General features: G+C 40.6%; 1 protein-coding gene across 1 annotated transcript in view; it reads right to left on the reverse strand.

Annotated features, from left to right (window-relative positions):
* Positions 1-2,965: 2,965 nt before the first annotated feature.
* Positions 2,966-24,404, reverse strand: part of SLK (STE20 like kinase) — a 53,950-nt gene continuing 32,511 nt past the window's right edge. The window contains exons 11-18 of the mRNA XM_004701293.2: positions 23,296-23,475; positions 20,912-21,004; positions 14,002-14,131; positions 13,265-13,389; positions 12,584-12,772; positions 11,980-12,105; positions 9,969-10,082; positions 2,966-6,549 (exon numbers count right to left, since the gene is read on the reverse strand). Coding sequence (XP_004701350.1) covers positions 6,403-6,549; positions 9,969-10,082; positions 11,980-12,105; positions 12,584-12,772; positions 13,265-13,389; positions 14,002-14,131; positions 20,912-21,004; positions 23,296-23,475 — 1,104 coding nt within the window. The 3' untranslated portion in view covers positions 2,966-6,402. The remainder of the gene's footprint in view (positions 6,550-9,968; positions 10,083-11,979; positions 12,106-12,583; positions 12,773-13,264; positions 13,390-14,001; positions 14,132-20,911; positions 21,005-23,295; positions 23,476-24,404) is intronic.

Below are 24,404 nucleotides of genomic sequence, written 5' to 3' on the forward strand. Positions count from 1 at the left end.
TCTTGAAATGGCTTATGGTGCTTCTGCCAAATTCTCTCTAGAGCCGGAAGCTATCAACTTTCTACTGAGACACCACCACCCAATAGGCAACTAGCAACACTTTTTAGTTTGGAACAAAATAGATGTACATATAAACCAGGCCAGGATAAGTACTGTGCACCAGCTTCCCTGGGTGGGCATAGCATGTAGCTGACAGACGTTTCTGCTATCTAGTTCTGCGCTCCGAGGGCTTCCCAACACGTGGCTCGAGCCCCAGCCTAGGGAAGCTAGTTACTAAAACCTGGCTCTGCAGTCTGGCCTTTGCTTACATCAATGAGCTCAGGAGGAATCCTGGTGGTGCAGTGAGTTAAGCGTCAGGCTGCTAACCACAAGGTTTCTCCGGGAGAAAAAGGCGGCTTTCTACTCTTGTAAAAGATTTAGTCTTGGAAACCCAGAGGGCAGTTATACTCTGTCCTGCCCGGTCCCTTGAGTCCGAGTTGACTCCATGACCACGAGTTTGGTTTGGTGTTTGGCGTCATGAGCTCAGGCATGGGAAGTGGGGGAGAGTGGGGCCTTCCTAGAGGTGGGCCTTGATCAGGGTGTGTCTGCCCAAAGCAGGGAGGCCATGTCCCAGCTCCTTCCTCTCGTTCACGCTGTAGTCTCTAGTCACAGGAAGAGTTAGTCAGTAAGTCACTCTTGGAATTTAAAGTGTTTAGAAATTTACTCCCCTATAGGAAGTACCAGGGTTTATTTTTCACGGTCCCAACCCCACTTGCTTAGGAAGTTTGATTGTAGCGATGAGGTGTATACGTAGGCCTGTACTAGAGTTTATAGATATGCTATCCTGAGCTAGACTGCAGCAAACAGGAAAAGAAGGGCAATGGATAATGAGCAAGGAGATGGGGAAGGAAAGCAGGGTGGACATCTGATGGGGGAGGGTGGCATCAGTAGAGATGTCGCCCTGTCTGCAAGGGGTCAATGGCATGGGATGCTGCAGACAGCTAGCTGGTAAGCACTTTTTAATGTCTAAAACCATATGTATGTGGTCTATAAAAGGAAGTCATTTCAAGCGTAAAAATCTCTATTAAAGTTTTTTGTTTTAATTTTTTTAGTGTTTCATGTGATATACCTGGCCAAGAACAAGCTAAACCGCCCCCCCCCCACTCAAACATGCCTTCAAAAGGTTCATGGAAATGAACCATTCTCTCTTAATTCCATTTCTCCACAGGCTTTCTTAAGCCCGTTAGATAGTGGGGCTAATTGTGCCCATACGCCAACTCTCGTTCTTTTAAACACAAAGAGGCAAACATTGTTCTGTTTCAGAACTGCTCCTGTTATTTTATTAACGGAGATCTTGACAGGCAGATCTTTCTCTGCAAGGACGAACTTGATCTGGGCACGCCGCAAAGCACTTGAAGGGCCTCCCCTGAGCATGTGGAAATAAACATATGAGCAACAAACGGGCGGTCAGAGGACGTGAAACTGCTGTAGGGGTTCCCTCAGAAAGAGCAATGAGAATTATACAGCCATGATAAATGGACTATCAAAACTCCTGTTAAGGGGACATGGCCCACAGGTAGGCAAAAAACGCATAATACTATCAGCCACTCTGACCATGAGGCTCTACTTGGTCAACGTGTCCATTTGTTACAATCTGGGGCCAAATGAGATCTACTCCTACACTGTTCTTCTAGAAGATTGAATTATTTCCTGCATTTTCTCATATTCTACCATGGGAAAGAAAACTCACACGCCAGACACCGAACATGCTCTAATAGCCAGATAGCAACTGAGTTCTGAACCAATGTGGAGATTTCTAATGAGTTCATAAATCCTGAACAATTTCAAAAACCTTTTTTTTACTGCAAATGAACAACTTTGGCTTATCGTCTGATGAAAGCTTCCTCTTGTATGTAACTAAATGCACGATGCTTTTTGATGATGTTTTCCCAAATAAAATTCATCCGTTCTACCCAAAGTCGGAACCGGTGTATTTTTGTGTTGAGCAGCTCAGGGACTCCTCTCTCTGCTTTAATAAGGATCCTTCATGGGATTCGCCAGATGTATGGCTTCGTCTCTAGCTACTAGGCTTACCTTACTAGGGCATCAAATAGCCTTCATCTAATTCTATGTCCTCCACCAGCAGTTCTCAACCTGTGGGTCGGTGACCCCTTTGGGAGTCGAACAACCCTTTCACAGGAGTCACCCGATTCATAACAGTAGCAAAATGACAATTATGAAGTAGCAACGAAAATAATTTTATGGTCGGGTCACCATAACATGAGGAACTGTATTAAAGGGTTGCGGCATTAAAAAGGTTGAGAACCACCGTCTTAGGCAAACAGGGCAGAAAGCCAAACCTGCTACCTTCTCCGGACAGAACCCAGAAAGAGGATGTGGGCAGACCTGTCCTCAGCTGGCCAGGATGATCTGAGCCTCTTTTGTCCCATTAATACAAAAGGCCATGGATGAGCTCAAGAGCCTGCACCATGCTCAGATCAGAAAATGCCACGCCATGCCTTCCTCCGGGCAGAGCTGGGCACTTTGCCAAATGATGCTGCCTAGCGTCCACTGAGTCTGAGGTACTTTGGTGACAGAGAGAGGTCAACCATTGGCAGAAGTGGGGTCAAAAGGTTTGTGATGTGCTTAGTGAGGAAAAACAATACATCCCAAGAGGAAAAAAAAAATTAACACCAGGAAATAAGAACATGCATATCCATAGGTTGATGGAAATACCTTCAGCACCTTCCAAGAAGGGGATCTCCATGCCCAAGTCCAGTTACCAGTAGAAATTACGTGTGTGCACATGTGTATGTACTTGGTACGTCTGGAAGGGTCACCACTGGCTCAAAGGCTGGTTATTGGGGCCCCAGAAGACACGATTGGCGACCAGCTCCCCAAAGTCCCAGCCTTGAAACCCCGTGGGGCAGCACTCGTGCAGAACCATTTATTTCAAAGATTAACAAGAAAAGACAGCTTCCCAAAATACATGAAGAAATAGCTTTATTTTTAACTTGTCAATCTCATGATTGGAAAGACATGTTTGTTCCCAGATAGATAAGAGGCAGGATCTGAAACAACTCTTTCTGAAAATTCAGCTTGTGAAAAGTTATTACACTGCAAATCTGAGTTGGGTCACAGAAAGCTGCAGCCAACATTGAAGACAGGGAGAACATCGACCCCACGCCGAGGAGCAGCGACTTCAAAGCCGTATCAGACACACGGCAGCCACAGCCAGGGGAGCAACGACAGAAGGCGCTACTGTGTGCCTTCAACTTACAAAAATAAAAGCACTTAAAATACCATACCACTCTCTTCAGATCATTTTTCTGGAAGACAATCATTAACTCAAAAGACCGTTAGAACTGAAACTCACGCTTCTCTCCCACCTGTTCTAGGTCATTCTTGAATGCACACTATCTCCAGGGAATAACTGGGCAGAATTTGGCTTCTCAGAAGAGTCTTTGTCATTCAAGCACAGTGTGGAATGGGGAGGTGGGGGCGGTCATTATAAGTAAACTAGAAGAGTACAAAAGACAGTAACTTCTGAAACTCGCTGATGCTCAAGAAATCAGAGGCCCTCCCCTAAAGTGGGTCTCGTGTGCCTGAGAGCTTTGTGCTTGAGGAAACACTACTTAGAGGTAGCTCTGGTTCTGGGTTACAGTTTATTACAATTTGCTGTATTCTGTCACAGGGCGGGCCGACTGTTTTCGGCAAAGATAAGCATTCTACAGTTCTGCCTTCCCCACCCTATGGCTCCCCTACAGGAAAGGGTCGGCAGCAGCTTAATCCTGACTCTAGGAGAGTAGCAGCTGATCCAGCCTCACAGCCAGCTCTGAGCGGAGAGCACTAGGAAAGGCAAGCTGGCCCGAGGGGCTGGGGAACTCACAGCACTCGGGAGGAGAAGGGAGACAGGCGTCAGGTGCTCAGAGGGAGACTGCCTTTTAGGACTCTCCTAGCACCTGCTGCCATACAGCCGCAAACGCCACCGCATCGAGGTGGGACTTGCCTGCTCTCTTAGATGTCAATGAAGTCTGTGTCCCTCTCCCCTGTGCCCACTTACACCAAGACCGGTCACTGATCTACCTCATAAGAGAGCGGAGCAAGAGGTGGGCAGGGATGGGGACAAACAGCATATTTGGTAAGAAAACACGTTTTGGAAAGTATTACAGTGAGTGAGTGTTTCACCTCTATGTGTGTGGCACCATAGAGGCCCCCACACACATGAATACATATGTCATACTTGAAAGAGAACGTGTGTGTGAACACTGAATTTAACGGGCAGTTTGAAGGGAGACGAGCCGTGGATAAAACTTACCCTGAGTGTCAGCTGTCACTCTGGGCCTGGCCACTGTACTCAACAATCATGATGTCAAGGTGAAAAAAACAGAAAGAATGAAATCTTCCGGTCAAATGACTTAGCATGGAAGAGCTCACGGAAACGGTCCTGAAAAAATATGTCCACAGCCCAAAATACTCATTTTTAAAAAGCCAATGGAACTGAAATGTTCCCTTCCCCCTCCCTAATGAAATCATTAAGTACACCGGGCAGCATTATGCCATCATTGTTACCGTGACAATATAAACACTTTCCATCATCATCCTGAATATTACTTTTAAAAGATATATATATTTTAAAAGGCTTTCAACACGATTTTCAACCCAGCACTGGAGAATAGAGCATACACAGGGTTATGTGTACAGAAGCATATCCATGAGCTGTGTAAGACTTTACAATAATACATAAGATCTGTGTATATATATATTTATATATATTTTTAAACGGCCAGAAATTAAGGCCAGCTACAAAAGTTGTCCAAGTGAATTAAGCTTATCAAAAGCAATTACAAAATTAAAACCACACATGACTTTTCAAATACTCTAAATCACTGGCAAAATAAGCTCCAGCATCCAGAGTTTTACAATGAACAGTAAGACAGTGCTCTCAACAACGACATTTCAATACGAACAGATCAGCGTTCCCAGTCACATTTCAATTTTTCATTGGCCTCCATTGTAACGTAACTAAGAACAAAATGTGTGCAATGTGGTACCCAGCGCTTACATGGAGACAGAGAGCAAAGGCGAGGCAGTAGGCATCATTCACAAAGGAGCTGTCACACACACCTAAGTATGCTTGGTGTTAACACTGTCTGACCTGACACATGCTTGAGACTCTAAGCCTCAGGAAGGCAGAAGAGTGAGCATTTCATTACTCATGCATGCAGCGGCAACACCATGATAAAGGTTTCAGACTTTTCCCGTTCAAATCACAGTAAACTATCTAAACTTGGAAGAAAGTATAAGTGACCTCATTTTGAAATAAGAACAAAAAGCCATTTCGAACATCTGTCTAAATACTTCACTTAAATACAGAGCTTAAAAATTCTCAGCAAATGCTCTTTAGATTAATTTCATGACATACATTTATAGATATGACCCAGAGCCTGCAGAACTCTGAGAAAGTTCTCAATATAGAAAATGTGTTAAGGTGGGGAAAGTCATTTAACCCAGTCAGAAGAGGATTTACGACATACAGCTAAAGCTACATCACTTTTAATTTGTGAGCCTACATTTCCCATGTGGACATCCAAAAGTCACCCTTCTCTTGTTCGTATTCCCAAACTTTGTACAATGTATATTTTGGGGTGTAAATTTCTATCAAACAGTAATAAGAGCAAAATATTTTAAAATAACCAGACATGTTTAATGGTAAGCGTGTGTTCTTTTGAATCCGAAATGAACATCCTCCTTAACCTTGATGTAAATTAACCACAGTGGGCACAATAATTCTATAAGCAAAACTAGCACCTTTAATTATCAGTGCGTGATTAAACAGGTAATCATTTTAGACAAATTAATAAGACAGGTTTTCTCTTAAGTGTCTGCCTCTATGCTTAGAGATAAAGTATCTTTATTTATTGAATGAATAGCATGTTTCGAGCAACTCCGAGCTTAGTCGCAAGGGAAACTGAGTCCAACTCTCAGCAGCAGTTTCTGCTACAGAATTTAGGCATCGTTGAGACAGCAGGTCGGGTAAAAAGATCTTTTATTGATACTAAGTGATGTAACAGTTGGGTTTTTTTGGTTGTTTGGGGTTTTTTTCCACAACCTTAAATATTATTTCTCAGATAATTTCTCAAGTAACAGTGTCTATAGAACAAAAGTTTCCAGGTTACTATACAGAATCACCTTAGGGAATTACTGCAAGATGCCACACTGCCAACATGGCCCAGCATCTGTCTTAGTTCCTTTCCCTTCATCTCTGCTTTAAAACAAACAAACAAACAAATGAAAAACACCCTGAAGGTGAGGCAGGTGATTGTCTCCATGAGCTATCTGACATAAGACTGTGGCAGAAGATGAAGAGAAGAGAATGACACCTTTTAAAAAGCCAAACCCAATCACAGAAGCTCCCCATTGTTATGACCCAGTGGAATGCAAGCTAGGGATAGGATAGAATTTGGAAATCCGGCTCTGTGTAGAAGGGTTAAGGCATTCAGATTCCCCGGTCATCTTGAAGAACACTTCCTGTTCCTGCAATTTCCTGGCAAACTCTTCTTCCAGTGTCTTAAAAAGGAAGGGGGAAAAATGTTATGTGCTGGTATAACCAAGAGTCGAGAAAAATTTACTCACCCCAAACATCTTCTTATACAACCCTGAGGAAGACAGGACTGCTCCCCAGTGAAGACCACAGACTGGCACAGCCCTGGGCTCAAGTCTTAATTCAGCCATGGAAACAGAACTAAAAAATGCTTTGCCACCAAATGTATTTAATTCAGAGCGACCCTATAGACAGAATACCAGGATCCCACCTGGTTTCCAAGGCTGTACTCTCTGCATAGGAGACTGCCACATCTTCAGAGAAAATGGTGGCATTTGAACTGATAGTAAAAACATAGCCCCCAAGGCTCCTTTATGAATGGAGAGTTGGGAGATAATTACTTAATGTTCTGTATCAAAACACTGTTCCACTTTTCTGTTGTAAAAGAAGGGCACTACCACTAGCTTCAAAGGGCTGCGACGTGAGGACCCCTGGTAACAATGCGCACTCCTCAGGGCACCTATGTGGCACTGGACACTCTTCATGCAAGTTTTTTCTTCCCACACCAGACTCTAAGTTGTTTGAAGGTAAGACCTAAACCAGACTTATCTTTACATCCCAATTGTACAAAACAAATACTAGTGCTTAAAATATCTATTTGCCTTTCCAGTGACTTTCTGGACAAGTGACTTAAGGATAAGTGCAGGTACAGAGGTGCAAACAGAGGATGAGAGGAGATGGAAGGATGGAGAGATTCCACCGAGGTGAAAACCAAGCTCACCTTTCAAAGGAAGAGAGTAAGAACTCTAGAGGCAGGCTGCGGAAGGCATGCCAGAGGAAGAGCTCGGAGAGTGACCACAGGGCTGGTGTCTGCAACGGTGACTAGCTCCGCGGCTGTGGCACAGACAGCGAAGAGAAAAGGTCTGATGAAGCGAGCGACGGAGTGGCGCCTCCTTAGGTTTTTTCTGATGGAAATGGAGCTTCAGCACCGTGCTATTACCAAGCTGCTCCTGCGCAGAAGTACTTTGGTAATAACTAGCCCGAGAGGAGCTGGACAGGGAGGGTACTAGAGGCCAGAGGTCTATGAGGGTCTTAGTGAACAGCAAGAAAACAATGGGAAACTGAGAAGAAAGCAAAATCTTCTGGAGAGTCCAATTTAGTTGGCACCTGACTGAACAAAAGGTGTGGTAGAAATAAGAAATAGTTCCAGTTTCTAACCTAAATATCCATTAAGAGAGCAGGAATGATGGTGGGGTGAGGCGAAGAAGGGAAGTGTAGAAGTTGGCTTCATCACCACTGAGTTTCCATTCTCAGTCAACACTAACCAAGCGTGCATTGATACACTGATCCTTTATGACGTGCCAGGACCTGTGCCACCAGCTGGCTACACACTAGTGAACGAGAGAGCCGAAAGAAGGCAAACAAGAAACAAATATGCATGCTGTGATGACTGCTATGAAGAGAAACAGACGCTAAGGAGATAGTTTTAGGTGGCTACAGATAGCAAGCAGAAAAGGAAGCTTTGACGAGATTTTTGCACAGAGGCCTAAATGAAGTGCTATGGAATGGAACATACAGTTGGAAAATGTGATCTTAGCGCCTGAAATGACGATAATAAAAAAAGACAGTAAAAACCGCTGCAACAACTCAACCAATGCCGACTATGGCTCGGGGCCTGGAATAAGCTTCACTTTGTAAAACTCTGGGCCTCGGTTAGGCAGGCCACGTCGTCCTCGCTTTACAAACGAGGGAAACTGGGCTCAGACTGCTAAGTGACAAAATTAATCACTGACGGGAACAATGAGATCAGAACCCAGAACTGCATGGTTCTAGAACTTGTGCTCCACGCGATCCTTGCTGTCCCTAAATATACAACAGCTAACGCCTTGATGACCAGCTTCCAGTCCACCCAAGAAACAGGGTGAGGCATATAGCTGGGGAAGGTCTGCATGTCCAGGGACTAGAGAATAAAGAGAAAAGGGCTAAGAACACAAAAAGAGCAGCGTTGTGTACAAAAGCCAGACAAAACGAGATGTTTAAGAAACAACGATGCCTCTGACACTAAGCCAAGGCCCACTCAGGTCTCTGCAGGACGGCCACAGGATTTGGCTATGATCAGCTCACCCGTGGCCACTGCGGCATGTGGAGTTGGGCACTTGGGATGAAAGCTAAGATGCAAGGAGCTAAGAGAAAAACTCGAGAGAGGAAGTGATCACGGTTTATCCCTTCATGCCGTTTCTATTCTGAACCACATGAATGCATTAATTCAAAAACCCCATGGAAAAATGGAATTACAAGAAAATGGAATTTTTCCTGAAACTTTTGAAGCCTCTTTCTATTCCCCCCTCCCCCAATTCTTTTAATGAATGAAATCCATAAGATACACTGTCAACTTATTCATTGCATTTCCTTTATAAACTCTTAGTACTTGGCAGGGGCTCAACGCATATTCCTTTGATTGGTAGATTAGCTGACTAGAAGAAAGGAATACTTGAAATGCACAAGAGGGGAAGAAACCCAAAAGAAAAACAGGGCTTAATTTGAGGGTTAACAAAAGGATCAGGACAATAGGGTGCCCAGTAAGACCAGACAGGAGGGAGTCAAGAGCAAACAGGGGAGATGGATGGATGGATGGATGGATGGATGGATGGATGGATGGATGGATGGATGGATAAGATCCCTATTTTACTACACTACAAATCCAATTAGGAGCACTGGTGACATAGTGATCACACAGTGGGATGCGATCCTCAAGGTCAGCAGTTCAAAACCATTAGCTGCCCCACAGGAGGAAGTCCCGTGAAGAGATGCAGTCTCAGAAACTCACAGGGGCAGTTCTACCCCGTCCTAAAGGCTCACTAAGTTGGCATCCCCTTGATGGCAGTGAGTTTTTGAGTGAGTAAATCCAATTGGCATGCCAGGGTCACGGAAATCTGACTCTAACCCACCAGTCCAGCCTAAATTTTCATCATTCCCTCTCTAATACCTAGTCAGACACACACAACTCTAGGGAACTACTCGCAATTCTTTGCGCGTCACCTTCATTTCCACTCGTGCTTTTCCCTCTACTTAAGACCCCCCACCCCCACTCAACCTGCCTGTCTACCTAGTGAGCTCCTGTTCATCCTTCAAGCCTCACTTGGCTGACAAGGCCTTTCCTCTCCAGCTTTCCTTAGCATCCCAGACACGTGTAGGCACTCCTCCTCCTCTGCTTGTACAGTGTGCTCCTCCCCCAGACTCTTAAGCTGTTCTCCTTGGCAGCAACGATCTAACAGGTTTGTAATTTCTTGTCATGCGATTCTGAGCCTTTGGGGGACTTGGTCTTCTTCTCATCCCTCTATCTCCTCCACCTGACACCTATGTAGTAAGGTGCCAGTGGGAGAGCCCGGGGTGAAGAGACAGATGCGTGGCAACATAAAATCAGAGTTAAAGCTGTTAACATCACCTTCTTCCGAGGTCTCAACTTCTCTCTCCATTCCTTTAACTCTTGGCTGTGTTCCTCATCTAACTCCTTTAGTTTCTGGGTCTCGTGCTCAACTAATAGGTGACATTTTTCATTCTGAAAATAAAATTTGAATTAAAACAAATTTTAGATCAACTGAGGAACTTTGCACAATTAAAATTATCTTCCAAAACAAAAAATTGCTCATCAAGCTATTACTGAGATTTAAGTTGTCCTCTGAAATCCAAAGAGCAAGAATTATTAAATGAGTCATAACTTCACTTTTGCAAGTTCAGAATTGACATCTATCACTTACTATTTAAAAACAACTTACATACGAGTCCTTTTGCCACAGAGGGGTCACAGGGAGGGAATGAGTCAATCAGGGTACTGTAGAGCACTAATGGGGTCAAGCAATATACCTCTGATCCCTTGAAGCCTCCTCACCACCACCGCCACTCACCACCCCTAACCCCCACTCACACCCCACCCCCTGCTATCAAGACCCCAGTGCCGCTTCCCGCCTAGACTAGACGGGAGCATGTACACAGGTGTAGGCAAGAGACAAAACTCACAGCACAGGGACCCCAGGCACAGGAATGGGAACAGAGATAACAAAAGGGTAGGGAGGGGGATAGAGGAGGGGGAGGGAGGGGCACCGACTGCAATGGATGCACATCACCACACACCCCATCCAGGGGGAAGAGCAACAGAAATCAGAGGGGAAGGGAGACAGCGTGGATGTGAGATTTGAAAATAATTAACAATCTATAATCTATCAAGGGGTCAGAAGGGCTTGGGGTGGGAGAGGGAGGGAAAATGAAGAGGGGCTGATCCCAAGGGCTCAATGAAAAATAAATGTTTAGGAAAGAACAATGGAATATATGTACGAATATGTCAGATACAAATGATGTATGGATTATAACAAGAGTTGTAAGAGCCCCCCAAAAAATGATTAAAAAAAACAACTAGAGTCCTTTTGTGCCTTAAGGCAGTGTGTTCATAACACTAATACTTTTAGAAGATAGCTTGCATCCCGCCCAGGAGGAAAACGGCAGAGCCAGCCCCGGCCGTCCCCGAGGGCCGGTGGGCCGCACGCATGCCCACCTCGGTGTCAAGACCAGGGGCTGGTGCCCCTCGTCCCGGGAAACCGGCCCCGGCCAGACAGGCGGCAGCCCCCTAGCCCATCACGAACCGCACGTTCGTGGGGAACCTGGGACTAAACCATTTGTAGACGACCTGCTTCTGGCTCGGGTTTCATATGCAGCAGAGCAGCTCCCTCGCTGCAATCTATTGAAAGTCAGGCCTGTACACAGGGGTTTGTAAATAACAAACAAACAGAAGATAGCTTGCATGCATTTTATACATTAGAACCAAAATGTGGAATCAGTTAGTAAATGAGTATATAAAATACCCATAATGTCTTCACTAATTTTACGACTTCTGAAATTTGAAACATTTTAGGCCAAGTACTAAGGAGAAAGTAAGCTCCAGGAGGGTTCAAAAGGGTCCCCTCTTAAAAGTAACCTTCAAAACTTCATAGATGAGGGGGCTTTAAAAAGTTTATCAAAAATTCCAATTTTCCACAAAGGTTTTGAAGCCCCCTCATATATTAGTTCATCTTATTTTCAAAACCCTAAGAGAACATGAGCCATCACTCTCTAAAAAAATATTATAATTCAGAATGAAAACAAAATTGCCTCCTTTATTTTGAAAACTCTTATCTTTTTATCAAAATATGTTTAAAAATCACACACTCCTGCTTTTGGCAGACCCGATTTCTCAGACCATAATTTGGCTCCCTGTTTACATTAGCCATGGGCACAACATAGTCGAAGCGAGTGCCTCTGATACTGCAACTGGCCTTCTGGGGTCTACACAGGACTATTGGCCTTACATCCCAGCATTTTCACAAAGAATGTGCAGCTGCCTGGCTGCCAGCCCTCACCACCTCCCACACCCCCCGTCCCACCCCCACCCCGCGAGCCTGCCCCAGGCATCTGATCTAGCTCACCTGCAGCTGATGCAGTTCTCGAACATTAGCTTCACACTGTAGCTGGAGATCCCGCATCTGATTTTCATGCTTTTGATGCTGAGCCATTCTCTCATTTTTCTGCCTCTTTTCTTCTTGAGCCGCAAACTATACAATTTTTTAAAAAGCAAAGGATAAATTATTTGTTCATATTCCAAACATGAAATTGAGAAACTGAACAAAACTTGCAGTACAAGAAACTAAAGCTGTCAATTATAATGTGCTGTTATGCAAAGCTGGAGTCTACACCATGGCTTCAGGGAGAACATGTGATTAAAATCCAGATGCTGCACTACTTCATTTGTGTTTGGGGCCTGGGGCCTGGGACTGAGAAGCACCAGGATGAACTCACGGGATTCCTGAAAAGTGTCCGAGCCATCTCATTCCCGGGCTGGCCTCACACCAGATTCTGGTCGAGGCACTGAAGAATGGCTGTGCCGTTGGTGGTTGCCATCTATCTAGCCCTAGCACATCAATGAGGCTGAGGTGGCGCTGATGATTTACAACACAAGTTATGTAGTACTCCTAAAAACACCAGACATTTTAAGGCCTGGAAGAGAAGACAGGAGTTTACTTCTTTCTTTACCTGTTTAATTTTCTCACGGTCCTGATCAGGTGTGGCTGTTGAGTTGATTCTCAAACTTTTCTTAAACATGGCCATTCGAGTCTTGGCTTCACTGCGCTGAATCTTGGGAAGTCTTGCTCTTTCTTGAGTCTGTCTATTTTTCAATTCCTCAATAAGTCGTTGATTGTAACGCTGCATTTGTTCTGTTTCCTGAGGAAGTTTACACAGTTCAGTGAGGCAGACAGAATTTAATACTCCGTACAAACAAGCATACTCAGACGCATAATTTTTTGTTTCCCCAAACTAGCCCCTCTCTTTTTGTAGTGACAACTAAAATATCAATGCAAAAAGGAAATTACGAGAAAAATGTTGCTAGTGCTAAAAGTCTTAAATTAGTTACTTTTTATTAAATACAAGGAATCTCGATTTTTAAGATACTTGAGCCATAAGTGGTACCAAACTAGCTCCTGTTGAGAAACGAGTTGAAGATCAATCACACTGTGGAAGAGGGCTTTAAGCACTGTAATTGACATCTTCCCTATAACGTATAGAAAGATCCCGATACAATGTGCTGCTCTAATCTTTGTCAGAAAAAACATCAGAATAGAAGAAGACATGAGGGAAATTTAAAATTCTCTAAGAAACAAACTATTTTGCAATCTTTAAAATGACAAAAGAACAAACAATTTTCCTTGCACTAGCCTTCTCGTGGCGCTTAAGCAGTTGATGTCTCTGCATGAAATACTGATCCTTAAGCTGCTGTTTGAGCATCTGGTGCTTTTCCTGTAAGTGTCTTTCTTCCAGCTCCCAAGTTGCAGCTTCTCGTGCTGGAAGGAGAGCACGGTTTCAGTCGTCACTTTGCACTTTTCACTAAGACATTTTGGGGCTTTATTTTGATATTTAAAGAACAGTATTCTATGTATACTAATTTATACATGCACTGACATTCTAAGCCATAAACAAAACTTGACCGATGTAAAGGTATGAGTAGCTATTATTACTTTCCATTCTGTCCTAACTTCCCATAAGCAATGAATGCCCCATCTCCAACATGATTCCATGTAACGTCTTAATGAGAAAGAAAATAAGCCAAGCAAAATTGTTAGGGGAAGTAGTGCTGAAGGTCTCATTTTACACTGTAACATTAAGTATGCCAACAATGACCGGGCATGATAAAGTACACAAAGTCATTCAAGCACATGTCTAGCCTCCTCTGGAAAAGATGTTTTAACGATTATATATTTTTGTTCATTTCAACAGTCATGAAATCATTCTATATTTTGCATAAAGCAACTCTATTTCTTCAACCTTTTTCTCTTATTTGCCACCACTTTCTTTATTCTACTCACCACAACTATGGCAAAGAAAATATTTAACTAAAGTCCAAGTTACATCTTGGCAGTATTTTTTAGCTACCATTTTATATATGTACACTATACCTCTCATGAGCTGTTGTTTGTTATTCAAGCACTCTCTTTCAATATTGGCTAACTCTGCCTTCTGTTGTTGGATGATCTTTTTCAACGAGCCATCCAATTCTTGTTGTTGCTTCTGAACAAACTCTTGTTCCTATTAAAGTAATCATAAGTTAGCAGTATGCATAAACAGCCATGTATCTATGCGACTGTACATACTAGGAACTAGCAAGATTATCAAGCCAAGTTTGTAAAATTTACTGGTTTTAGAAATCATCAAATTATATAGTAGCTAGATAACATAAATGTATCAGTTACAAAGTAAGCCCAGAAAAATAAAGACTGATCATGCTTAATATTCTAAATGTACTACTAGAAATGACATACACAAAAGAAATCTCTATCCCACTCACAACTAAAACACCTATTCCACTGGCATCTTTGGGGAAATAATACACGTACGGCTTCAAACACTAGATACTTATTCCACTAGGGTTTGGTAAAAACTAGAATAAACAACAAATGCCTTTTAGGGAAAAAGGCAAAAGTAACTTTTACTTTTTAAGCAGCTAAAAAGTAAAAAAGGTATCACAATTTCAAACTTGCTATTGTTCTCAGACCAAAGAATTCGGAAGAAACATCATGGTCACAGTCACAGAGGAAGGAAGCTTCCTCTCTAGATAGACTGCATCTAAAAGGAGAAAAGTGACTTGAGGATTTATGAGAAAGAACAGGACTACAAGAAAAACGTGAGCTGGGGAAAGACAAGTTACATACTACAATTCTGTCCATAAAGTTCCTTATACTCCCAGAATCACTCGTTCATTCCACAAGAATTTGCACATTATTTGCCCAAAGGACAATATTATATTTAGAACCATTTCCTTCAACTTATTTTGTAAGAAAAGGAAAAGTTAAAGTGACTTGTGATATTTCTGCTAGCTCATATATTTATAGAAGGAAAAAAATACCCAAATTAAAAAAATGTACATTTAGCCAATCAATATTTGGATCTCCCTTCATCTCTTGGTAGTTACACAGGTCTGTGATTAGCTTAAGAGATATTCGATTGATTTGGATCTGGAAATTTAGGGTTGAAGCAGAACCACCCCCCGACCCCCTAATCCTTCCTCTGACACATCCAAGAGAAGGGAACCCCGAGCCCCATTTTAGACCTCGTCTTAAGACTCGGGCATGGCCACTAGGGTCTGGACCACTATCTGCTGTCTTTACCAGGGAGTGAGGCTAGTACGCTCCTCAAGATGCCTGCCTCACTACACGGTGCCTGGAGTCGCTGCCTGACGCAAATGGGTGAGCAATGGACTAAAGGTTAGAGTTCAAACTGATCCCAAGGTGCCGTGGAAGATAGGTCACTGCCCTGGAAACTTCGCAGTTCTACCTGCACCCGTGGCATGGCCAGGAGTCACCACCAACTCTGTGGCCACTAGTCTAATGTGGTACAGGGTTTGGGGAGGCCAGATAGGTTGCTTGCATCCTGCTGAAGGATCTGCCTTCACAAAATTACCTCCCCTGCACGTCAGTAGTAGTTTAGCATAAATAATAAAAGTATAAGAAGTTGTAAAAGAAAAGACCAACAAATTACCTCAATAAAGTAAGATCATCCACTTGACGATAGTCACCTATATACAGTGAACCCTCGCCACTTCGCGCTTCGACTTCCGCGGCTTCACTCTATGGCGGTTTTTGCGTAACAGCGCATGCTCTGTCATTACTGCCACTGATTGGCTCATACTGTACACGCTTGATGCCATAAATAATATAATAAATAATAAATGATAATTGTAACGTCCAAAATGTTTTACTGTATTTCCCCTTTTTCGCTTAATAAATTGGGTAATACGAGTGTAATGGTGACTAAAGGGTGTTTTTTCATGTCCTCTATGCTCTAACTACGAAAATATTTGATTTACAAATAAGGAATCCTACTTCACGGAATTTCATTTATCACGGTAGGGTCTAGAACCGATTAACCGCGATAAACGAGGGTTCACTGTAATTTTACCACAGCCAAAGAAATCTCATGACTATTTAAATTCAATTAATCAATTGATCAGATCAATGGATCTGAATTTGAGTGAGGGCTTCAGGAATTTATTTGAGAAGCTACAACACCTCTAGGCCTATCGTTTAAGTCATTATAATAAAAATACTTTTTCAAGTGTCTCTATATTGTCTTTTTTCTTACAGTGTTTTTAATTATAATTATTTCTCTAAAGTTGCTGCAAAATTTCTACTTGTAGACTTGTTTAATAAATTAAAGATATCAAATTTTGCTTAATATTTTACCATTGTATTCAGGATTAAACAACAACAAAAACAAATCTATGTAAACAAGGATCTGGGTCCAACTTAATCAGCAGAAACACATCTTACACTGAGGATTAATGGAATCAAGGGCAAAAGTAACAACATCATATGAAAATTAAAAAGGTAAACGCAAACCAGAGTCGCTACATGAGTGAGTGCAATTCTGGCCACATTGTTATACCTATGTCTGAAGTAAGACTGGGGAGACAAAACTCACCCCCAACTCACTGCCACTGAGTGGATGCCAACTCACAGATACCCATGTCCTTGTGTAAGGGCAGGTTGAACTGTCCCTAGGGGGTTTCTGAGACCATAACTCTCAAGAGTAGAAAGCCTCATCTTTCTCCCACAAAGCAGCTGGTGGTTACGAACCATTGACCTTGAGGACAGCAGCCCAACACATAACCCACTACGCCACCTGGGCTCCTTGTAAGAGAGGGAAGAGTTTAGTTCAAAGAAAACCTTTATTAGGTTTTAGCACACACTGGACACTGTACTTGAGTACAGGGGTTACTGAAGTGAATATCGATTTTTTTCCTTCCAGGAGTACATACATTATTGGTCCCGAGTACTTCTGTCTGTCGGCCCTCACACAGTGGTGTGCCCTTAGTATCAAGCTTTTTTATGTTCAAAAACTGAGAATCAAGCGTCGAGAGACTATGTCTCACAATAGGTGAGTGGAATAACCAAGGAATTGTGTTATGGAATAGCTAATGCACAGAGAACAGAAAAGCTAAAAGCCTCCTACAGAAGCAGGTAGAGCCAGCAGGATGCTACTCCGGCAACAAAATAGGGATCAACTGGTCGGAGGCCAGGTGGGCCTGTGGAAGTTCTTCCTAACACTGTGTAGAGCTATGGTCTGGAACATGTAGACAGAGTCTGACTGACTTATGCAGTCAGTCACAAAAAATGTGACTTAGATTTCATATAAAATCTAAAATTTACCTGATTTTTTCATACTAGTTAATATATTTTCATAATGTAAAAAAAAAATAAAGTTTGCTATTACTGAGTTCCCATTAATTTTTTCAACATCAAAACTCAAGTACAATATGTTCACACTGGAATGTGTAATTAGAAATTACCCGTAGGAGTAATGAAAATAAAAGAGAGCTTACATTCCAAAGAGATTGAGCAATTATCACTGTCCTTAAAAATAAAAACAAAAAGGCAACAGATGAATCTGACCACAAAGGGGGAAAAAATTAAAGACAGAAAAAAAAAGAACCCAAACTACGAAGACCAAAAGTTATTTTTCAAATAGACACACACATTTTAAAGTGAGTGCCCTTTAAATGTACAAGTATAAAGAATTTAATATTAACTTTATATTAATCAGATAACTATCAATGTTAAAAATATTACTTAGGTTTCTAGAAAACCAAAAGCAGAGTTATTTGTACAGAATTTAATCATTTAAGAGTAAAAGAAAAACTAAAAATGGTTATGATCAGAAAAGCAATCGTAATTTGTAAATTCTCCCTCTCAAAAAATGTCAGTATTTTGCTTACTCTTTTAGAAAACATTAAGAGGGCAACAGCTGCCAATAATAAAAAATAAAAACTTAATTTCAGGAGAAGGGAGAGGAGGGGTTGAAATCAAGCTGTATTCTATCTACTCCAGTTGTCTATGCCAAACATCACAAACAAAAATTAGTGTTAAATTAGCTAGTCAATTCCCTATGGCAACTGTGAGAAAGAATACAGCCTGGAATTCCAACCTTAATTTAAAATGACAGTAAGGAAAATAGAAATTCACTATTCATTATTGAGAATTTGAATAAATGTGAACCAGAGTTAAATGGAATGAAAATCAGCACACTCAATATGGCTTTTCTGACCATATCCATAATTAAGACATCTACATAAACATATATGCAATCAAATGTCACTTCACAGCAAGATTAAAATCTAATCACAGCATTCAATTTCTCACATGTGCAGAACTTATAAACCACCACTGGGGAAATAGTTTACTTTTCTTGAGAATGATGGAAATCACAAATGAAAACTCTGTGGCAGAGCAGACAAGAGAACACTGTCCGAGAAGTGTTCCAGTTCCATCTCTACCACTGACCTCTGCATGGTTTAGGCAGGTCACTTAGTCTTCTGTGCCTTAATTTCTTCCTCTGTAAAATGGATATGCTCCACCCCTGTAGGAGCTGGTGACCATGGCAACTCTTTGAAGGCCACTGTACTATAAAATTAGCGTCAGAGCATGACCATTTCTGCCCCCTCTGGCACCATCATCTATCCACTTCCTAGCTTTGAGCAAATGGAGGCAACAATGAAGAGGCACATGTGAGCTGAAGAAAAGCAGTTTTAAAAAGCAGTAGACGGCATCCTCCCAGGGCACAAGGGACTTACGTCCTGAATCTGGGGGGCGTTGAAGACTGCACAAGATGACAACTGAAAAGACTGAATCATGACCTGAGCAACACCCTGTGGAGCAGAATACAATGCACCTCCCAGGTGAGAATATATCTGATGACTTTTTGTAAGTAGAAAGAATAATTACACAAATGTTGAGTGTCCTGAGGCCTGGAAGAAATCACTTAAGAGGGGAGGCCTCCTTCTCATCTGTACAATGAAGGACTTGAATTAGATCTGGAGTTTCCACACTAGTTTGCAACCAGCGGAACCTCCTCTGAAAAACTCAACAGCAACAATAAAGTCCCCATTCTGAAAACATAAAAAGGGCTGCTGCTTTAGTCGAAGAAGGAGCAGCAACCCTGACATTTTCCCCAAACTCAAGCGCCTCCGGGAGTACAGTGTGAAAACACACTGGGCTAGATGACCAGACATATTCTAGCTCCAAGATTACACAGCTGTGATTTATGAATTTTCAAAAGAAAAGTTTTAAATGGACTCTATAAAGTTATCCAGTTTTAGCACCTTCATCAAAAGCAGCAATCAGAGATATTTTTTAAATTAAATTCCTTATTAAATTTACAAGAAAGAAATTTAGTTGGAAAATACAGGTTAGCCCCCAAATTACATGAAAACCACCAACAAAGTCTTATTAAATTATAAGATCATTAACCCATTCAAAACGAGATATTCAAATTCAACTGTAGAGTTTGATACAGTAACCTTTTGGAGTTAAAAAAGAAAAAAAACGTTATTTCTTTAAAAGTTAAAACTCCACTTTTATTATCTGGTTTAAAATCCACATGGCCCAAAAGTAGGTGGTGGCCAGCAAGGACTTCTTTCTTCATCGCCTATTAACAAGACACAGTCACCAAGCTCAGAATACCTTAGAGTAGGTCTGGAGAAGTTAGTTTAACTCTCATGAGAGGCAGTCAGCATAGTGTAGTGGTCTCACCTAAGACCTGGGAGCTAAACTTGCCTGCATGCCAATTCTGGCTCTACCATGAATGTGACCTTGACAGAGTCACTCAACCTTTATGCTTCCCTCATCAGTAAACTAGGAGTGATACAGTAAGAGGAACCACTGCATAGGTTTCTTACAGGAGATTATGAGTTCATACATATAAAGAATTTACAAACGTGATTAAAACATAGCATATGTCGTGTTTGCTATTAAATCAGCACTTCTCATGTTGAGTCAAGATAAAAACTGTCATTGGTTCATGGCAGAATAAAGAAAATCTGGCTTCACTCAAGTCAACTAAGTTTTGTTTGAATTTAAATTTGAGTTATATTTTCCTTATTTTTCTCAGTGTTAAAAATATTCTCCCATTGACGTGGTTGCCAACGGTTTTTGTTAATTAGGTCTATAAAATCCAAAAAGCCTAGGAAACTGGTTTTAAACTATGTAAAACTAAGTCATAAAGACAATTCAGAGCAACTATGATCCTTTCATTGACATACTAATTAAAAATAGAACTTAATTCTTCACTCTCTGGTTCCAGGTTGACTGAAAACTTACTTAAAAGAGCCACCCTTATCAACATGTTTGCAAAAACCTGTGAAACAATTCTGGAATATTGTTAAAATTACTAATTATATGTAGTATTATAAATAATTCACCCATGCTCGTCAACTGTGTCATACCTAGCATTTTTATTTAACAAAAATGCACAGCCTATTCATACAGCTGCTATGTTATTTACACTTCTGAATCAAAATAAAAATCATTTTCTCTTTGAAAACCTGGTTTTAGGGTTTTTTATGTATAATCAGGTTTAGAAGTACAGAAATGGGATCTACCACTTAAGGTTACTTTTTACCATTTTTCTTCTAACTTTGAGCTGAATAGAAATAATGGCCTTTTAATCAGTATTTTTTCATAGGCACAATGCTTATATACTCACCCTCTATTTTTCTGCTCTAAAAGTCTTCTATCAACCAGTAGCATTGCTATTTAAAAATATAAGCTCTCATGAGATCAGAGCACAGTGTTTATTAACATGTTTATTTCATCTGGAGTCAGTATTCCATTTATTTTCATATTAGCACCCTAACTGTCACCATTAGTATAAAGTTAGTACTACACAAAGGACATCCTGGGCTCCTGGGAATGGAAAGACGTCAACATCAGACATTAACTGCAGTCAAGACTGGCCCTCTCCACCATGGTTCACTGAGCTACGAGAGGCTGCTGAGCGCTCTCTGTTTAGTAGCAGTAAGCTGGCTGCTGTTACCTGAGCATGCTGGCTTTGTGCAAGCTCCTCTTTCCTGCGTTTCATGAGCTCTTTTCTCAGCTCTTTGGGTGCTTTCTCCACTTCATTTATAACCTACAGTGTATAAGCATGCAGGAAGTGGGGAAATAATACTTTCTCCACAGCAAGCATTTATGTGAGCAGACAAGCTACAAGTCAAATATTAAAGCAGTTAAAAAGGTCTTTCAACATGCATTAGCAAAGATGTTAATCTGGTTAGAAAGAATGAAAGGATAGAGCATGCTTGATCTCAGTGTGGACAGAGACTTTATACTATACAAAAGTTAATTAGCTGCTTAATTACCCCTATGTACCATTTTCTCTATTAAAGATCCCAAAAAAGCCAGCAATGATGATAACTTGGCTAACTTTGAAAGCTTACCGAGTGATAAACTATCTACTGACAGAGTCTGAGAAGCTGTATAAAAAGAAAGTTAATACTATTTATAAAAGTGTAAAATTCATAAATGGCTTGATAATACCAGAAAATAACTCAAACGAAACCTACTTAGTGAGCCCAAAAAAAGGAAAACAAGTCTTGAAAGGAAATAAATGGATACTAGTTTGGGGGTTTGTGTTTTTTCCTTATAAAACAGTGTGATAAAAATGAAAATACATGATTTTGTGTAGTGTACTATTTTCCTTTGCTGGCAAACGAAACAAGTTTAACTGTCAAATTTTTAACTTGGCAATATAAGCACTTGAGTAAGTTTAGTCTGCTGTGCCTTTATGATGCCAGATGAAATAGTTGATAAGAGCACATTTTTTTAAGAGTACATTTTAGAGCTTTCAATCATCTAAAAATCCTAGATGTGTACGCTGACTAATGATAGTCTGTAATAGTCCACCCATGGAAAACAATCATGTGTTTACAAGTAGAAGCACCAGAAGAAACCAGATTCCAAATCACCACAAGCTGTTGCTGGTCCTCGAGAGCCTGGTTTTGATTTAACATCGTGCACTTAAATTTCCCACCAGCGAGCCCTCATGGGACCCAATCACCAAATCACCATGAAAAGGAAGAAACTCCCCAAATGCAAGAAGTGTAGTGATGAGAAAAAAACAAACACAAAAGAATTATTTAAAATGTGCACATATGATCTCTATCTCAAAGCAGAAACAATAACAAGAAACATTTAGGATTAAATCATTTACATACCCAAAGATTTTCATCTAATCTAGAATAACCTCTTAAAAAAAACTACCCATGATGGTAACAAAATTACCATGCAGCCCCAATAAAGCTGTACATCATAATATAGATATCATTTCTATATAAAACATTTAGTAACAAAACCCTAATTTTTAGAAGTGGTAGCCACATCAAATAAAACTACATTACCTTTTTTTTCCTTCTCTTCATAAAGAAACTACAAAATGCACTACCATTTGTTTGTTTGGATCAGTCCTTAAAATTCAGCATTATGGTGTTAAATATTCTTCATAATTTAAAAAGTCAATACACCTGGGTATTTCAGATGTATAAGAAAAGTGAAAAAACATTTATTTAGCTCAGGTGAGGGGGTGTTTTCTGTTGTGTTTTTTTTTTTTGTTCCACCCTTAGATTTGATAATAACTCTTGTCCCTAGGGTGTTATATATTATGAAAATTATTTAGTACAGAATGATCTATTCTGTACTACACTAATAATACAGAAAAAAAACAAATTCTCTCAAAAATTGCTTGCAAGTAAAGCTTTCTTACTTTTATTCTCATTTAGGGACAAAAAGCTATACTAATAAGTAATTACTCCTCTGACTCAATGACAATCTTTTATAGTAAATAACACTACAAATAGATTTCATACATCATGGAAAACTGAGAAAGCTTAGAATCAGATGACTTCACAGATATTTTCTATTTGGGCTCTTCAAAGCATTTTAAAATTGGATGACTTATAGATAATTCATAGATACTCTATGAAATTTCAGGTTACTCAGTTTTTGTTTTGGTAAAATACCCCAAAGAGATAATAAGCCAATCAAGAGAAAAAAATTATTACAAGTGTGAATTAAAAGATGACAAATAAATAATAAACTAAATTAGTATTGCTACCTTCAAACCCAGCATAATTTTCTTTTTAAAACTACTTCTACAAAAGGCTCAGGTGTTCCATTAATAAATGAGAAATAATAGAATGAGGAGCGATGGACTGGCTCACGTTGAAGATTTGGTTCAAGGTTAGCTGGGTGCTTGTTGCGACGCCGTGGGCCTGGGCAAGCCCTTACACCTCACACTCACAAAACAAAGTAACGCCTGGCCTGGCTACTCCCCCTATCACAGTTGGGAAGACGAAAGAGACGGACTGAAATACCCCTATGTGAACATAAGAACAGCTGCAGTCACTGAAACCCAGTCCCGCTTACCTCCTTCTTTCGGTTCTTTAACATGTTCTGAAATTTGGACAGCTCCTTCTCTTGTTCTCCTTTAATGCGTTTGGCTTCATCTCGCAAGCGATTTGTGTGTTCTTGCTCTAGTCGTTCAATTGTCTGTTTCTGCTGTTTTTCTAGATTCTCAATTTCTTGGTCATACTGTCGCTTTTTACTCTGTAAAACGATGTAGCTCAAAATCATCTCACGTATTAATTTGCTACATTGCAGATATTTGTTTAAAATGATTAACTAGGATTCAGATTTAGTGGTGTGATAAAACTTTTACAATACTAAAGTCATCAAATCTAATTCCTCATTATTCAGGCCAACATGCACTAAAATATGTTATGAAATTCTCCCAAGAGATGAGCAGTACTTTTTTCCTAACATGGAATGAATTATTTCTAGTATACCAGTATAAAATGCTCAGACATTTTAGGCAATCCAGAAAACTGATTGCAATGAAGTATTAAGAGTAAGAAAAATATTCATATTAATCTAGTAAGAACGTTGATTTTAGGTGCTCTTGTGGCATAATGGAGATGCACTGGGCTGCTAACCAGAAGGTCAGCAGTTCAAAATCACCGGCCACTCCTCAGGAGAAGGAAGGGGCTTTCTACCCCCCATAGGGTTAGGGTCTTAGAAACCTAGAAAGCAGTTCTGCCGTGTCCTATAGGGTCACTATGAGTCAGAATTGATTCCATGGCAAGCAGTCCAAAATTTGAGTTTTTTCATTTTCAAGTGTAATCTTATTCATTAAGATTCTTAAAATAAACAAACATCTCACTCCACAAAATATAAGTTTTAAAAATTACAAATCTTCACGTTCAAAAGAGTTCTGCTTACATAATAGTACTGAAATGGAATTTAGGTATAATAAAATATTCATAAAGGGCAATTTCTTTTTCTTAAAAAAGATTAAACATCAAAGCATTTTGGAAAATGTTTGAGGGCAAAAAGGAAGTACAATGTTGATAAGGTTTTGGAGAACAGACTGTAACTATTTTAAGATTACTTAATGATAACAAACGTAATTACTTTCTTAGGAGCTGTGTCATGCTCCAACAAATAAAATCAACAATGATCAACAATGGCACTAAACA

This window comes from Echinops telfairi, unplaced genomic scaffold, assembly GCF_000313985.2.
Source record: "Echinops telfairi isolate 266 unplaced genomic scaffold, ASM31398v2 ScPeMD7_70;HRSCAF=299, whole genome shotgun sequence".
Lineage (NCBI taxonomy): Eukaryota > Metazoa > Chordata > Mammalia > Afrosoricida > Tenrecidae > Echinops > Echinops telfairi.